The sequence below is a fragment of the Bombus flavifrons genome, chromosome 2, assembly GCF_040668555.2.
Source record: "Bombus flavifrons isolate JBK064 chromosome 2, iyBomFlav1_principal, whole genome shotgun sequence".
In the NCBI taxonomy this organism is placed as follows: domain Eukaryota; kingdom Metazoa; phylum Arthropoda; class Insecta; order Hymenoptera; family Apidae; genus Bombus; species Bombus flavifrons.
The window spans coordinates 14277362-14296792 of NC_138443.1; the positions used below are offsets into that span (position 1 = coordinate 14277362).

Below are 19431 nucleotides of genomic sequence, written 5' to 3' on the forward strand. Positions count from 1 at the left end.
ATGTATGAAACAATAAGGTAAGAGAGAAATGAAATTTTAATATTTTTAAATTTACAGATATCTGGAATGACTCGCATAAATATTTGCAGTTTTTGTGAAATTCGAGCATTATCTAGTTTCTTTTTTTATTATTCTTTATTTAGGAAAAGTATGTGCATTAAATAAATGAAATGTATTATACGTTTCTAACAACTACAATATATGTTTTAGTATTTTTATAAAATAGTGAATTAATTAACCATTATGAATAAATTTATTTTATATTTTTAGTTTATTTTTTTTATTTTAAATATATTTTATAACAGTAATATTCCACATAGTATGCTATGTTAAATATTGATACGAGTTACTGTAATTAAAAGTTAGAGGTAACAAAATTGTGAAACAAGCTTGAAAAATCGCGCTTTACAATTACGCAAGAACAACCTATATTTTCTTTGTGTATTTATTTCTATATGTTTCCATATCACAAAATCAATGATATATCTTACAAATGTAATTATTTTGCTAAAATTAATAACTGAAAGGATACTCTTTTCGTCTCATAACTTGGGCCAATCTTCCTAACTAATTTTTTGATTTTGTGATGTGTAAATATGTAGGAATATATATATCATAACTCGTTATATCTAATTACACAGTGCAACTTTTCCATTTTGTTATCCCAAATTTTTAACTGTACATTTTTAAATAAGAGATATTAAAACATTCTTTTCGCTAGCTTGTTATATCAAGAATTTTTGTTATATAGTCGACAATGAGAATAATTTTGACTCATTATACGTATCGACCAGAAAGTATTGAATTTCTCAAAAATTACTTTTCTCTCGTTTCTCTCCAAGTCACAAATTAATATCATCTTTAATCCATAAAATATTTGATCTTCTTAAAAATATCAAATACTACGTCTGTTTATCATACGCTTCGCTTAGCATTGTGTTTTCGATTCTCGTTCGATTAACGTAATAATTTCAGAAACGCGCAAAACGCTGAAACGAAGTGGTGGAAATTGTTTGAACAACAATTGTCGCTTATGCCCGACTAATTAATATACATACACAAGATCCCGTTAATGGATTTATAATTTATTGAATTCTAAGATTTATCGAAGACTATACAGGTGGAAAACGAGTATTGTATTGCTTCGAGATGAAAAGACATAATTTCCACGAAGTGGCTATTGCCACGTTTCAAAAGAGCAACGCAAGAACAGAGAAATTAATTTACTCGTATAATTGTTCGGATGCAAGGTGCCGTAATGAAAGGTGGAATTTAAATGACACTTCTTACATTACGAGTTTAAACGTTGCGGTGGATATTCGAACGTTGTTGTTCTTTGCGTGCAATATTCTCTTAATAATAATTTTTATTCTTGAGCACTCACAATGACTATGCTTTTAGCAGTAAAGAATATTAATTAAAAGCAGCTGTGCATACAAAGAACAAATTATAAAGAGTAAAAGATCTAGTTAAACACATCCTTTTATCTTGATGCATGAAATAATTACCAAAAACAACTAGGTGAAATTATCAAGACACGAAAATGTAAAATAACTTTAAAAATGTTAAAACGTAGAATAGAGAAAGCTAACAGTCTGTTAGGTAGATTAATTAGAATTATATGTTTGCACAGCCATTTAATGCCAGATGAAAGTCGCAAATAAAATTAGACAACCGTGCAGCATAAGTATAACACCATTAATGAGATACATATAATGCGATAATAAGATGAAAAATGGCTATAATAAATCTAACAAGCTACAAAAATAATGTTAACTCGCGAAATTTAAATATTTTCAAAAAATTAACACTTTAAGTATGATTCCTTTACATTATTAGCGTATTATTTCTATTGTTTTGTTAAATACAGTTTATTCCTTCTGTTCTGTATATAATGAGTTAAGATCTGCTGGCAAACCAATATTTTTACAACGCTCTTTTTTCACGGAAGCCTGAAATTCTTACTCGATCTAAGTAACTTCCTCATTGGCTGCGCCGTTTTTGATCTTGTTAAACCTAAAGTACACAGTATTTTGATTTTTACGAGATATGACATGACACGATCCTGCGGATATTTATGTAAATTTTATAAACACAAGTGAAAAGGTAGAACCAAGTATAAATTTGTTTTGCCTATTAAATGTTACGATCAACGTTATGTATTTTCTGTACATCTTTGTACCTTCATATTTTCTATAAATGTTTCAAAATCCACAGTCTAATCATATCAAACGTCGATAGTGTCTCGCAATATGCAACCAGATTAATTATGCTACGCAAAGTTCAACATTAAATTTCAACATACTGAAGCTTCGCTGACTCCAAGAAATCTATTTTGTCCTATGAAGCAAATAGCTCTGTGCAGAAACTGATGATTCATCATCTACCTAACCATCTATCACAATATAATTGAAAGAGAAGTAATTTCGTTAACAACTTATTCATAGAATTCTCGACGTTCTGTTTGCATGCGTTACTAATTAGAAGTACTAAGAGGCAGAAGTACGATTTCGAAGTGGACTATGTTTTCGTAAATAGCAGGTAGAGTTGTCGTGTCGCGTTGAAAGATCGAAACGCAGACGTAATTGGCTTGTTATCACTTTGGCAGACGCTCTAACCGCACGATTCGTTTTCTACGGGTTTCGCCGCTAATTACAGCGCACTGCCGAGAACAGGCGACTACATAATCGAATTTTGCTGCTCTTAATTGCAACACGATTACACGAGCGGACGGTTCGCGTAAATATTGAATTTAGTCACATGCTTGCTCGCCTAATCCACCTCAGCACAGATTTCTTCTTCGAGTTGTATCTCGACTTTAGTGATGCCAATGAAAAGTAATTGCTATGCAAATGAAGTATCAGTAGGTCTACTCGATAGGGAAGTTCTTTTTTTCTTATCGTATTTGGATGTTTGAAATTGTTTGCTTCGTTCTAAATTTATACGGTTTCCTTCCAAGATATTTGTTACCGTGGCGTTAAGGAAAAAAACCGTACAATATCTTACGGACACTACCCTTATCATTTGCTAATTATATTTGTATGTTTACACCTCTTTCTAGAAAATTTACTGCTATCTGTGTACTACTGGCGTTGATACTGTTATTGATACCGTTGTAATTATTTGCTAACAGTATTTGAGCAAAAAAATCATGTATGCGTTGAATTCTCGCTACATATAGCTTGAAAACAGACCGTATTTCAAGAATTTATAACATACAAATTTTTCATTTCGGATATGTAACGAACATGAAATAAAATTGTTATATTCGGAAGTGTGCCACATTAAAATTTTAAACTTCGTATCGTGCGTATTTAAAATTTCGTGCTGAAAAAATTGGAATTTTTTAATTTTCCAAGTATCTAACTCGCGATATGTTCGTGTATTTCATAAACGTCATAAATTACAAATTCGACGGAGAAATGTAGTTATTTTCAAATATTAGTAAATAATGGTCCGAATTAATAAAGGAAAATTTGACGTTCCTCTTCTGAAGGAGAAGGAGAAACGAGCGAAAAAAAGAGAAGGATCCTTGATGTGCGTTGTCGTATAAAAAATTTTAAGAGAGTTGAAGTCGTGAGCAACCCTTCAGGCGTTTGAAGAATGACGATCTTTTAAGAGAGGAGGAAGTTTTCGATTCCGAGCAGCCCTTTATGCACCCGTTTCTTCGCGACTAACGTTCACGGAAGTTGAATTGCTTCGAGAAAAGCGCGTTCGACGTTTCCCGTGACTTCTCGTCTTTTTAATGACGCGCCTTTCTTGACAATCCCTGTATAGCGCATTGTACAAAACTTCGAGCGCCATTCTGAAAGTAATACGATTTCGAGCTGTACTCGATACGAACTGCGTACAAACAAGATCGAGCCGATTTCGTTTCATTGATCGAGGAAGGTGACAAAATGCGGTGAAGCTTTCGAAGTACAGCTTCAAAGACGTACACGAAAGTTGGTGAAATTTGTATTTCCCTTTTACAAAAGTACTTATATTTTTACAATTTCTGTTTGCCTCTTCATAAAGACATTTCTTCGACAAAAAAATTGCTCTTTGCTTTTCTCCATATATAGCAGTTTCAAATTGAATTTATTATAAAAAAATAGTGATTTTTCTAAATTCTTTGATGTTTGCTTATAATTTTTCTGAATTCTCAATAATCTTTTTTGGGCCTAGTTTGCGACCTAGTTACGATTTGAATATTTTCCTTCCTTCAGAAAGAATGATTTGTAAGAATTATTGTCCATTGACGCTATAATTACTGATTTTTCATATGTATTGAATGTATCGTTCATAGTTGATCAGAATTAAAACAATGTGATGAAAATAAATCGATTCTGATTTTAAACGCTTCGGTAATTCTAGTGTTAAACGTAACTCATGAGGATTTTAATTAAAATTTAATTGAAATTTGAAACTTCAATGTTCGAAGTTATCAAATCGATTGAATCGATTAGACCTATTTTATAGACTTTTTTAATACTTAGTACTATTTCGTTGTATGATCTAATTTCACTCGCATCAGCTCTAGAATCTCGAAAGTTCCGTGCGCAAGTTCATCGCAAATCTTGGTCATTACAAGTTTCGTGGCATAGTCGTAAAAGATAAGACACACAAAACGGCCCTCAAAAATAATTATCTGCTCTGTCGTTAAGGATACGAAATGACATTGAGGAGGAAAGTTCAGTCGTTTCATAGATAAATGAAGTGTAAAGATAATCCCGCCTAAAGCGATTTTCTCGAACGATCGAGCTTTTCCATGTTCCCAGGGTCATAGTCACAAACATGAATGTTTCCATTTTACTATTTAGTTTTCTTCTGCCTCTGAAAAAATCGATAGAGAAATATATACTATATATATACTATAATCTATAGGCTGTGAATATTTATGCAAAATTATGATAAATCTTCCTTTCACTTAGTAATTGCTATAACAAGTATTTTACTTTCAATGCTCTTTCATAGACTTACTTATGTTACCGAATAGGCTGCGGATGGATACATATTTATATTTTTGCCAACACTCAATCTAACGAGTTATAGATATTTCCTACATTTTCGTTATTTTCTATATTTTTTACATGATTTATTGTCAAATTTATTCCAAACCTTGTTGAAAAACAAATTCAATTTATATTCCAAACATAAACCGTGAATTGTTAATAAATAAGTATTGTTATTATAGAATTAAGTAACATTATAAAATATTATAAATAATAAATTACCCCAGTGCCAACATAATTTTATCTCGATTTCCACTCGTTTATACGCCACACGTTCTGGCGACGAATTTTGACCTCAATACCAGCCGGCCATAAAGTTTCGCGCTGCTTTTTATAACGTGAGCGATCGCTTCTGCTGTAACTTTGTTTCTCACACTAAAATTACGATTACTATTCAAAATTCACTTTACAACGAAACGCACGGATGAAACGTCCGTATTTCCATTCCACTAAAGCGTTATTTTTCGTGAGAAAGATTTCGCATTGAATCAGTGGTCGAACGAATGATTGAAGCTAGAATAGCCGGCTGGACCGACTCACGGATGACCACAATGGGCTTGGATTAATTTAATTATGGATCAGCTCTATTGGGAGCGTTGCATTGCTATGTAACCAGCCTTTTATCCGCGAAAAGCTCGCCTGACCTTTCTCGACTGATCGACTAGAACGCTTTGTTCTTTGTCATGGTGTTTCTTTTGACATACGTCGTCGCGGAGAAACGAAATTATAATTCAAAGATTGGGAACAAAAGTGAATAAAAGGACCCCGTTGGAATGGGTCTTGCGCAAATGTAGGAACGTGTTTCGCTATGAAACAATACGAATATGAAATGTTATCAAACTCATGATTGATCTATTATTGAATTCATTGGAAATTTTGAAAACTGATACGCGCAGTAACATATAATACGATTGTAAATTCTATCAGTGCGTGATATGATGAAGGATTAAAAATGATTAACAAAATAAAGGTTGCGACAATGCTGTGAAATATCTAATTCCAAAATAGATGACTTAGAAACATGGTAAAATATATCTGCTACAAAAATTATTAATACTTTTTCGTACGCTTAGTTAGCAATTTCAAATTTCTCAAGTATCATCGTTCAGTTAACTTAAACGAAAGAAACAATTTGCTAAACACCGAAAGTTGCTTCAACGATTTCACGACCAAACAAATCGGCAATACGCTCGGGCAGAGGAGGTACACAGGCCGAATTCCCAGGGAACTGAAAAGTCACAAACTCGACTTCCAAACCTGAACGACCGTTCGATATGTAAAACTCGTCTCTTCAAGCATTTTGTTGCCTCGTAAACAGTCGAAACGTACTTCCTCGCCAACGACGATGCCTGTTATGTGGTTTGAAAGCGCGTTTCACACGCAAGCATACAAAGTGCTATTAACGACGTTTGGAATTCCGTTTGAATTCTTTTTTCGTTAACACCCTTTCCCTTCGTTTCGATATCTATGTAACGCTTTATTTTGTGCCACACTTTCGTTTTTTTAAAACCTGAATAAAATCTAGGTATCTTAATTTCCTGAATTATTAATTAAGCTTCCTTAATTTCAATGATATACGTATTATAATTATATACATGTTCTCTAATCATCGAATTAGAATCATTCAAAACTTTCAATTTTCATCTTTTTAGTGAAATTGAAAAACGCGAACGAATTGTAGAAGCAATGTTTATTAATTACTAAGGTGTTCGACAAATACATGTTAATTCGTGTTTTCTCCTTTTGCGTTCATAGTAGCTGATATCCTATCGGCATACTGCATATTCACTACCTTTATATTTCACTACAATAGCTCGTTATTTTAATTTTTGTTTTCAGATTCGGCCGATGTGATGTTTAATGATAAGTATATTGCTAATTAGCCGAACATTTTCAATGATCTTCAATTTTGATGAATTGTCTGACCATTGAGAATACGAGGATACTCGTCGAATGGCTGTTTGGCAGTAAGAGAGACAATCGAGCATTTATCTGATATAAAATTATCGCAAAAAGAATTCACGCGGTATCGTATTTGTTCTGGCATTTATATACCAATCAATTAAGTCTAAATATATTAAATTTCGTACCATTCGTTAGTACTTTTGTATGACCACAGGAATTTCACACTGTGAAAATGATATCTAGAGTTTGATAAGAACAAGAACGTTTCATTGGAAAATAAGAATCTGTGGTAACAGTTTCGGGAACCGCTGTAATATGTGACAGTACATACTGTGACACACAGTAGAGCGTGAAATATCCATCGCAACTGTAGAAGTGAAATTTCTCGATGTAATTCTAATTCGATGGTCAGAAAATACAGCAGACAGTAGTCTAATTAATATTTTGTTTATTTAAGCCAACCTGCCACTAGAATAATATTTCCAGTACCGGCTGAAAAAACTTGAAATTACCTAGCAAGTCCCTCCATCGTATTATACGTCATATTACGAAAGAGAATGCAATGTACATACAGCCCCGAGTGCAACGACAGCAACGACGCCGATTCTTCATGGTTTACATAGTTTTACGACCTCGCTACGTCTTTTTATTAATCCGAAGTATACAAAGTGAGCTGTAGTATCATGACCAGGCTGACTTAAAAATTCCAAGCCCCAGGGCCATCGTGTGTTGGCACGCAACAGATTCTCCCTCTTAATTCTCTCATTTCACGGCTCGCGGTTTCAAGCCAGCTCGTAAAACATTCGCGTCGCTCAGAGAGAAACGGCAACGCGGTGTGGCGAGACGGGCGTTAGGAAGAGCGGGGTCGGAAGGGTGAGCTGTCGTAGGAGGATCTTTCAATCTAGCCAAGGCACGGGCGGTTGAAGAAAGAGGAGGAAGCTGGTTGCCGGAGCAGCGGCCCCGGAGTCTGCTTTAAAATTCAAATTCACAACTTTTGCTTAAACGTCTCTTAGATAACCGAGATAGCTGCGTCGCCTTCCGAACACTCTCTGCCCCTGAAACTCTCCAGTTTCCACCCTGCGGCTGAATCTCGTCAGACGCGTAGAAAAACGATCCCGGAGTTTCTATAGGGAAACCCGGAGAGTTAGAAGAAGAATGTATGTACGTGTACTTGCTACGCGTGTATTTTCTTCGTCTGTGTGTATGGAAGTTCGGACCGTAGCGCAATCTCCGATAAGTAAGTAAATTGGTCTGGATATTAGGAGCCTCCGACGCGCTGCAATTCCAGTGGGGGTGGTTCAGGTTACGTTACAAGACCCGCGCAATGGCGAACCCGAGTTTCCCCTTCGTTATTGGTGAACTCAAGATTGTCGACCGCGCTAACGAGGGACATCGATTACCGGCAAGAAATTGAGCATATGCCAGGTAGGGGACATAGAAATGAGCCGGCTCGTGGTATGTAATTCCGTGTACTCGAGCGTGAACGCGGTCGGCTGGTGACCAATTTTAAGAGAGTGGAAAGTTTATTATTGGTCGTTGATATTTGCTAATGATAGGGGAAATGGTTATGACGGTGATAGGTGAAATATGTGCATACTCTTGCGGATAATTTTATTTTTCTGCTTTTTAATTACAAGGTCATGGATTGTGTATGTTAATCAATTAGTTACTCAACGTTACATCAGCATTCAGTTAAAGAATGTGTCAATCTCTGTTCAAGATTAATGTCTAATTGCTTTCGGAAAGATTCTCTTTTTTCAAATTTGGTGAAGCAAATTTCTAGGTTTTAAGTCGAAAAATTCTACTATTCCCTCCGAAATACATTGCACGTCACCGACTCGTTCCTTCTTCTTGCGTCATCTTGGAATTTAATGTCCAATTACGTTTCACAAGCTTATGTCTTTACGATTACTGACGAAAAAATGAATTTTTCTGATAGAAATAGTTACAGCCAAAACTGGTTGGATTTTACCTTCTTCATTTAAAATATTCTTTTTCTATTCTTGTTTTTATTGTTCATTGTTTTAAATATTCCAAAAAGGAAGCATTAAAATGATAATATTCATTATTGTAAGAATGAAAGGTATTTGTCACTTGTCACTTTTCCAAATAAATTATATAATATACTATATTCAAATCTTCAGTATCTGAACTGATACGGAGACGCAATTGGAATAAGAAAAATTCGAAAAGATTATTTCCATGATGAAATACCATCTTTGAACGAATAACATCGTGTCATCTAACTTCCGTAGCAATTCGTTTTAATAATTTCCAAAAATAATTGATTTATCGCAAATGGCTATTAAACTTTGAATACACGTGAATCAAAGTACTACAGTCTAATGTAACAAGTTAAGGACATGTGTAGCTTCTCGCCTCCGTATGCGTAAACTATTATATATGCATAAACATTGAAATTATATCGAAAATACACGAAATTCAGAAACAATAGTTTGAAAAAGCAAGCAGAAACTTTCTTCTCTTGAAGCAAGAAATAAAAATACGAGAAATAAAACATAGAGATAATGATAACAGTAATACGCATTCGTACAAACGTAGATGCTATGAATTTAGAAAATTGTTACTACAAACAACAGCAAGTATCAACCAATCAACAACAAGTAGTCGATAAAACCGCATACCTTTTCCAACGCTTTAAATCTCGCAAGACAAAAGACAACGGCAAAATCCTGCAGCATCGTGCGAATCTGCATACCGAACCCATAACCTTTAGCCCGTCGGTCTATAAATTATCGGGAACTAAGAGGGAATCGTAGTCAAGACGACGCTGCGGTTCGATGCAGTGGGAGCAACCGGCGATTCAACAGGCAGCTCGGGGCGGAAACGAAAGAAGCGAACGGAAGGAAACAACGAACAGCCAACGGGCCCGTGGCGTAGCAAGCGTAGCGAAAATTAATCCAATCGGGCGCGCGGAAAATCAATTCGATGATAAATCTTCCATCGAATCGTAAATAACGGCGCGCCACGATCCCGCCAGATAGTCTTGCCTGAGACCATGGCGCGACAAAGAAATATGACGACCAACACTGGAGCTTATTTATCGAGAAAAACGGGACGTGAATGGGTGTACCGGGTTTCTTTGCTTGATCCACCGTGCCACGGGAATTCATCGACACGGTCCTTTTACATTTTTCCAAGCCCTTTTCCCAACCGTCCAGCATCCCCGCTCTCATTCACTCTTATTCACCGATCTCGAGCGGAACCGGTTCCACCGGCTTCGTCGTACTTCCGGCTATTTCACGACTCTGCTCGTAAACTTTTTACTACGATCCTCCGTACAATATGCTCGGAACAATCTGGAGACGGCAGCACCACGACATCCACCTCCTCGTACCCTAGCCGTTTATTCCTCTCGCTTCTCCACTTCGACTTCGCAACTGACGTCGAAACGATAGAACGACCGTCTCTGTCTTCACAAATTTAGAATTTAGAATGACAAGAACCTGGTAAAATGAGTATCCTGCCGGTTACGAGTATAGAAATACTTGGAGTAGTATTGATTCCGAGAACGTCCAGAGGGTGGTGATTCAACGAGATGGAGCACCACCAGCATCGGATAGCGTTATTTATGATTCCGTTGCGGCGTTATATTTATCTCTTTTCAGCAGGCCATCGATCTTTCGATTTTCGGAAAGCAAACGGCCACAGGCTCTATTCATGCTCAGGATTCAAGCAGATCGTCCTGTGTTTTCTACGTTTCGAGTTCTCTTGTTCATTGCAGATTGTTTCTGCAACTTGGTTTAGCTTGTTATGAAATTATATACACGGAGAAACCATACGTACGTTTAAATGTAAATTGTACTCGTGTGCAATTAAAATTTAAATCTTATTAAGGTTGCTTTTTTAATATACTAGCTTAGATTTAATTAAAGGCCCTTCTATAATGTTCTATACTGAGTTTAAGTCAGAATAATCCGCTCGGTTTTTAATTGTTTGGTCTGTTCGAAAGGAAATTAACACGGATATTATACAGATATTATAATTATTACAGAATAGAGTGGATATTACAATTATCACAGAATTAATACAGATATCATAAAGCGAGAAATTCTTGATAGATTAACGAGCATGGATTTTCTCGACAGATACATTACGCTCAAGTACAGCTACTCGTATAAAATATTCTTGTTCGTTAAATAGAACTTAAGTCAAATTAAGAAGCGTTTTTAGGGAAAGAGCAACTACTATTTATATAATTGTCTGTAAATATATGAATTCTGAATTCGAATGTTCGTTAAGTTCTCCAACTATTCTAAAAATTATCCTAAAGGATCGATTCCAACTGTCCAAATTTCGGAATCTCCAAAGTTTACAGTTTCAATGAAAAACATACAATCCAGATTAAACAGCCATAAAATCGATCAAAATGAAAATATTTGCAATCCGTGTGCAATTTTACTTCTCAAACTTCGACAAATATTTTTATTTGACTCTTCTGCCTTTATCTTGAAAAGAACATCGAGACGCGAAAATTCGTTAATTCAAAGTAAACATTTCATTCAATCTGTTGATTAAACATGGAAACAGAAAAAGAATGGAAATTTTTCACCTAGAATACACAAAAATCCTACAGTTGAGTTGTAGATACCGATGCAAGAAGTGTTTTAGGATGCTCGTTATGTTAATGAGTGACTAGTCCTGAACAAGTAACGCTAATCGGTAACGGATGTTCTCGTTACTGCTCGTTCTCCGAGAAAGTAGATCGTTATGGCAGCTAACTAATTTAATTCGTTTACTAGGTCACTGATTTCCTTTCTCCTTTATTGTTTTCTCCAATTAAAAGTCCGCTTTTTATCGATACAATACGGAATAGCGAGCGTGATTGAAAGCTTAAAGCACACGGAATTAAACGGCCTGACTAAACGTGGAATTATCGTGCTGAGATTTTTGTTCGTGATAGGCGGCCGCGATTGAAGGTTGAAAATAATTTCGAAATTTTATCCTTTGAGCAATTGAGTATGTTCAATTTTATATAAATGCTGTTTGAAGGGATAAAAATGTTTTAAATGTACATGATTTAACGTTATATGAAAGATAATGAAATATGGAGAATGTAAAGTGACGTTGTAGAAGTAGAGCGCTAAATGTGAAGTGGGTATCTTCCTTTTTTAGCGTTTTTTCGCATGACCTGAGACCTATTAAAATTAAAAAATTTTTAATACCAGGGACAGATACTAAAGAACATATAATTCAAGTTTCCATGTAAAATCACAAAAAAAGTTACGTGAACAATTTTTCGATATATTTTTTCATTCTTTAAACTTCGTCTATTAATAAGAACTTTGTTTTCAAGAATAACATCTTTTTTTATAGATTATGGAGAAATGAAATTTATTCACTCTAAATATAGTAGATAACATAAAATTTCAAGATTACAATATTTATAACCAGTTTCAAAACTAGTAACGAGAACTATCGTTTCTTGTAAATTAAGAATCATTACAGACCGATAGACAAACGTTTGAAAATGTACACTGCTCAAGAATATTAGCCATTTAAATTCAATATTTGCCACGCACGAATAATTCTCTCCGGTCGCTGTAAATAATTTTACACAAAATATTCTGAACACTCGGCATAATCAAACACTTTCGTGGCTATACGATATATCTATATCAACATCCATCGAACAATCAGTTCATTATACAGTATCGATGGATCAATTATTACAGGACTGCATCCTGGAGGATAGATCGATAAGCAGTTTAACGCGTATTATTTTCCGTGTCTGAAGGTTCGACGACGTAGCTCGTCGTTGCATAAATGAAAGACAGTTCAAGGGGATGAGGTAAATCGTCACGTAGCTGAAGAGCCATATCGAATGAAATTTGCAATGGAAATTTAATCTGCCTCGGTTTGTACGGAAGAGTACTGACTGCTATTCCTTCTTAACACCACCCGTCTTTATGTCTCGCGGAATTTTCAACGGGAAAATAACAGACAGGGTGACGAACAGAAATTATCGTTGCTCGCAAGAACCTCTATCAATGGTTCGGGAAAATGCAGTGGGAAAGCTCGAGTGGGAAACAGGTTTAGCGGAATATTTTATTTAAACCGCGGAAAGATATGCGGGGACCAATCGATTCCGACGAAATCGCTCCAGGTGGTTATTCGAACTGAAAAAGCTTTCTCGCGTGTTTCATTCGAACAGAGAAAGGTAATCAATTTCGTTGAAATACCCGAGTATATACGAATAACCTGCGCCATTTGCTAGATGAAAGCCGACTCTGCTAACTCGTGAACTTTTTCTAAATCAAATGTCGACGAAAAATACGCTCGATGAAACAAATTACGAAAGTATAATTTATTAGAATATCAGATTAGTCGACGAAGCATGAATCTACGATGTTTGATGTAAAATTCATAAACGCATATCGCGAGTGGGCGGACCCACTGGTTCCTGAAAATTTTATAAATTTCATGCGAAGCTAAAAAGAAAAAAAGGTACATGGTACAGAGTTGAGCGTGATATCGTTGGTTCGCGACATGTGGACGAGTAGCCTCGTACTTGAACCGTTAACCACATAAAAAATCAACGTTGACCAAGGTTACATATGTACTTTGTACGCTACTGTTCAGAAGTGCCTGTACTGTTGCATATTTTTGATACAGAACCCTTTGTAATTACAAAGTTACAAATAAGACCACTAAACGTCTTCTCTCGAGACGTTCTCCCGCGGTATCGTAGCTTTCGTTTTGTCTGGAACGTCAGAAGAGTCCACTTGTGCGCAGCCAATTCAGTTAATTTCATCTCGCGAGCGAAGAAGACGATTTTGCGCTGCTTGCCTTTCTGGATCGTGGCACCCGCCTGCTCCAGTTGCGCTGGTCGCTTCTTTATCATCCTTTTCGGCCTGTTTCTTTCCCTCTCATTGTCGCGCACTGTTCGGTGTTGTTCGGAGAAATTCCTCTTGAGGTCTCTTTTTGCCAAGATCGTCGCACCTTCGCGAGCTCAACGAACCTTTGGTAAGAGAAAAAGTGACAGAACAGAGAGAAAATGAAATTGCCTTGAGTCTAGATCCTAGAGATTGATTCTGAGAACAGGTTCAGAATTAAACGAAGATGATTGCTTGCGGTTGAGTATCGGGACCGGATTCTGGCTGTCCTTGAAATACATTGCCGCCTAGAGATTAAGGCTGGTTCAGACAATATTCAATAGTTTAGTCAAATAAGAAATAAAGCTGAATTTACACCATTCACCTTGGAGAATCATTGCGGATGAAACGAGGAGAACGACAGCGATGTTCTTCGAGGAATCATCCACTGTGGAACTGCAGCATGAAACCACACAGTGTAAATTCGGTTTTACTTGCTACTTGACTAAACTACTGCCCATATCTGAAACAACTTTTGTCACAAAAGTAGCTGCATAAAATTTACGAATTTATTCTATTATAGTTTGGGAATTGAAGAAAATTAAAAAATGTAAAATTAAAAAATTACATCTTTTCCTGTATCATACACACGTTAAATTTTCCTCGCGCTCATCTCTATATGCTTATTCCTGGAACATTTACGAGAGTTAAGTTTAAGTAGGCGTAATTATCAATTGCAACGTTAAGGTTTATACACATCGGTACGAAAGAACAGCAAATTTTAAATGTAGCACACAATAATAAATTAAATATTAAATATTTACAAACTAAATTAATCCTATTATAAAAACTTGTATTACAATTATTCATAACATACAGGAACGTAAAAGAACATACTAAAATAGCTAACACAGAAGTTTCTCTTCTTATCCAATTTACACGTGGACGCGTTATACTTCACATGGTCTCCAGCACCGGCAGAAACATCTGTCGTGTTAGCGATAAAGTCATAACGAGACTGAGAATTTTTATGTGTTTATACGAAATTTGTAGATGCAAAAATACACAGAATATATAAAAGATCCAAGTGTACTCGTTATAATATTCTGCAAGGAAAACAAAATTTTGCTTACAATTATTTTAGATTCGTTATTTACGTACACAAAAGCTTGAATTTGTATAAATATCCGCAATGTAATCACAACACCTATTCAGGAAACATAAAAACAGTACAAACAACATGCACACATATCATCATAAAGACCATGACAGCGAGTTATAAAATGCTAAGAACGATAAATATACGATAGCGTGTAATTATTGTTTAGAATTATTATCGAATATAGTAGGGAGTGGTGAATTATGCAATACAGTGTATGTAATTGAATAAGCCACGCCTTGTTTTTTTCAAACAACCATTGCATACATAATTTAATCTACGTCCAAGTATACTTCCAGTTAACTGATTACGTCACAACCAGTGATGGGATCAAGTTCAACATTACGTTAACTTACATACGTATAATTCGAATTAAATTCAATATACAGAGTTCATTTCATAGGTTCTGGTTATTCCTCGTGAAGTACAATAGTTCGTTCGATGTAAGTTGCGAAATATTTGACGTTCAGAAGCTGGCTTTGAACTTCAGAATGAGTTGAATGAGTTGAACTTGTAAGTATACATCCGAATGAGTTGAAATTCTTACGGATACTAATCGAATCATTGAATATCTCGTTGAACTCCTATAACAAATAGAAGAAAACTATATAGAATTGTAGACAGTGAACATGACAAGGATCCCTATAAATTTTACTTTGGTATTTGCACTTACAACTAGACTGCGAATGTTTATTCATATTTTATACAAATACAAAAGAGAAGGAACTTAAGCAGAAATATAACGAGTGAATATAACGAGTAAGTACTATGCTTGAGTATTTTATATCACACATTACATTTTTGCATCTTTGATTCCTCATGATTAATAATTCCTCATGATTAAGAATGATAGCCGATAAAAATTAATTCAAGCAAATGGATTTATTAATTTAATTAAATTTCTCTATCTAGTTTCTATAGTTTCGAATTTATTTGATCAGTGCTTGATGTAAGAGGCATTTTGCAAACACCCTTTTTTATTACCCAAAGTATTTATATAGCGTTCGAATCTGTCGCATTTGCATACAAGTGTACTTGAAAGTATTACTTCTTCTCTTTTGAAATACTTATATTATCCTTGTTTTAGTTAAAATGACAATGTCAACATACCGAGAATACTTTATTGTTAAAGAAAAGTTTTACCACCTGCTCCATGCTATTTATGATTTTCTTCACTTAATTTAAACTATTTCGTAATAGCCTGTACAATACAACTTTATTTAAAAGTTAAAAAACACAGGAAGCTTCAAGTATTTCAACATATCTTGAAAAATGCAAAGAGTGCTGCATTGGACAATTTAATTAATTTAACTAATTTCGATCAGTTAATGATCAAACCTACTTGCAACATACTTGACTCCATCACTAACTACTCTTTTTCTAGGAATATTATCACGGCTTTCCCGGTGTATTGTGTGACTATGAATGAGTCTTCAGTTCGTCAGTGTGAGAGATTCGCTATATCGTGGCCTGTACTCTGCGTCTCCCACTCTACCTCTCGTGCCTCGTTTCGTCACGTAGTCAATGTTATCTGTGTATACGAGATGATAGTTGACTCTCAGTTGCGATGGTCGTTGTCATCGTCAGTCTACGATCGTAATTGTAATTGAAAGGAATTCGAGCAGTCGTCGCGATATTCGTTGCTAATTGGTGATGCCATGATGTGCGAACAAACGAAGAATTGTCACGCCTGGTTAGATTCTCTGGTCGGCAAGATAACCACGAATCTCGGCAAAAATTTCAATGATATACGATACGAAGTATCCACGCCTAACGACTCCTTCTTCATGTCGAATTTATTCTTCGTCAATATCGTCTCCAACTCGACTACCAACAATGACAACGAAGAGAAGGAAACATCGAACAGCTTCGTGATAAAGATACCGTCATCGTTGAGCCATTTACGAGAAATGATGAGATCGAACGAACAGTTCCACAACGAGATATTGTTCTACAAAAAGTACACCAAGTATTACGATCAACTGCCTCGTTGTGTTTACGTTGAACAGGATGACTCTTTTAATTCGGTGATCGTCCTAGAGAATGTAATTATTCAGCGAGGTTACAGCTTGTGCAAATGGAAGAACGATATACCTCTGGTATATACTATAGCTGCGTTTCGAGAAATCGCAAGGTTTCACGCGAGAGCGTACGCGATAAAGAAGAATCATAAGGAAGAATTCTTCGATTTCGTAAAGGATATCCAGGAAGTTAGGTTCTACCCAGGCACCATGATGAATGTTGTATTCAATGCAACTGCGACCAGGTGGCTCGACTACCTTCGAAAGCAGGGCCACGATAAACAATTCTGTGACAAGGTCGAAGCTCGATTAGAGAACGTGTATGAGGATTTGATTCTGAAATTTGTCGAAGTCGAGGAACCTCTCGCCACGCTATGTCATGGCGACTTCACCATAAATAACACGTTGTTCAAAAACGAAAATGGTAAACTGAAAACTATGTTTATCGATTTCGCATTAATACGGTATGGGTCGCCGATTTTGGATTTGTCTACGTTCATATGTCTGCATTGCGCGAAGGATATCGACAAAAATATGTTGGATAATGTTTTGAAAGCCTATCATGACTCTTTGATACAGTGTCTTAAGGAGAATGATATGGATTGTGAACAGTATCCGTTCGAGGCTTTCTACGAGGATTATAAGAAGAAAGGTCTGTTTGGATTCTTCATTGCCGCGTTTTTCCTACCTATGGTGATGGGAAAGTCTGATAAAGGACTGGAAGACTTCAATCAAATGGACATATCGGAGTGGATAGAAACGTTGCATCACTTAGGTGGAGATGAAATTGATAAAATTTTGGCGAATATGTTGCTGAAATTAAATGAGTTTGGGTGTCTGGATTATGTGCTTTAACTGATCAGTATTTGTTACACTAGTTACGATCAACAGAATCCACGCTTTTATAAATCAATAAAACCAAACAAATGCAATTTTTATTATTACTAAAATTTTAATGACGAATTTTATAATTGAATATTGGATATTGTTAAGTTTTATAATTTTTGACGATTTGTTGAAGAGCCAAATTTTATTGTTTGAAAATGAAATGCATATAGCAGTTGCAGAACCTATAAATAAGAGCGAAGTTATTGTAAAAAATATCATAGAAATGTAAAATATAAGATATGTTCTTTGTACGAAGCGTATCATTAATTATCCTTCTTTTTTACCTTTTTCCTCTCTTTTACATTGTACAACGAATATTCAGTACGTAAATATTAATTTTCTAATGTTCACTGGCAAAACATATTCGCAGAAGTACTGGACGATATTTTACGGATGTTAATCAGAGTAATTTCATTATAATTAAAAAATGAAGAATGGTATAATTTATAGATACCTTATGCGCATTACGTAAAACGTTTTGAAATTATACGGAGATAATGTTGATAAAGTTGGAAAGAAATTCGAAAGTGTATATAAATGTTACGAGATATTAACTGCAAGTAAAATTTCAAAATGTTTTATAAAACGTGCCTGATATATTTATAAAAATTCTAGAACATATATAAAGTGTGTTTATAAAAATAATGGTAATACTTTCGCACTGTACATTGTATGCTAAAATATTTATAATACACATCGGGTATTTATCGTCCATATGAAACACATAAACTCCAATCACTATCATACATATCACACAAACAGCATGAATCGGTACATATCGGTACGTTTATGTGTATGTATTATAACAGTACGTCCTTTCAAAATCTCTTTCTACGTACAATTACCAATCTCTTCAAGATAATCCATCCTTTAAACCAATACAATCAAACATTATACAATTGAAATTTTCAAGAATTTAATCCTTCAAAGATTACGCTTTTGATATCTTGTACTGCTCACAGTATATAGCAGAAACCTTCATAATCCACTCTATCACATATATAAAACATCACCGAATAACTACTATATATACTATGTACTATAACTGTACATACATGTATCGTTCACTCTGATAAATTCTCATTTTGTGTCAATCCTTTAGAAAATAATCTGCCAAATCCGCTATCATTAACGCTAACATTATATACATTTGAAATTATCAAAAACATTAATCCTTCAAATCCCTGTAAAATCCATCTGAAAATAATCGGCAATCCGTGATACGCGCAATTAACGTTTTCTATAATGAACCGGTATCGGAAAATTTGTCGAGAGATAAGCGGTCAGAACTTTTTTTCATAGGAATACACGGATGGAAAACGGGTGCAACAACGCGGCTAAAAGGCTGGTTTAGAAGAGTGCACGCGTATACCGGGCGTCATATAGGTATGTGATGTACATATCCAGCGAAATAAAGCTCGTAGACACGAGGCAGCGGGGACGATGCGCGAAATTATTCTTTCGCCTATATGCAAGTACGGATCTGCCTTTCAAATAGAGGCACTCCGTGACGCGCGGAAAAACTTTGTCATTTCCATATATTTCGCCGAGGACTGACAGCCCTGTCTCTCCCGGGAAATTCACTTACGCTCTAACCTGAATTTTAAGCCCGTTAAATTTTGTTCGTC

General features: G+C 35.4%; 2 protein-coding genes across 6 annotated transcripts in view; one reads left to right on the forward strand and one right to left on the reverse strand.

Annotated features, from left to right (window-relative positions):
* The window catches only part of LOC138190003 (neurotrimin), a 493943-nt gene that overhangs the window by 187083 nt on the left and 287429 nt on the right, over positions 1 to 19431 (reverse strand). The window lies entirely within an intron of this gene.
* On the forward strand, positions 16432 to 18054 carry LOC138188951 (uncharacterized). The gene has a single exon (XM_069131077.1). It carries the CDS (start codon positions 16553 to 16555, stop codon positions 17768 to 17770), a length of 1218 nt encoding a protein of 405 aa, XP_068987178.1. The 5' UTR covers positions 16432 to 16552; the 3' UTR covers positions 17771 to 18054.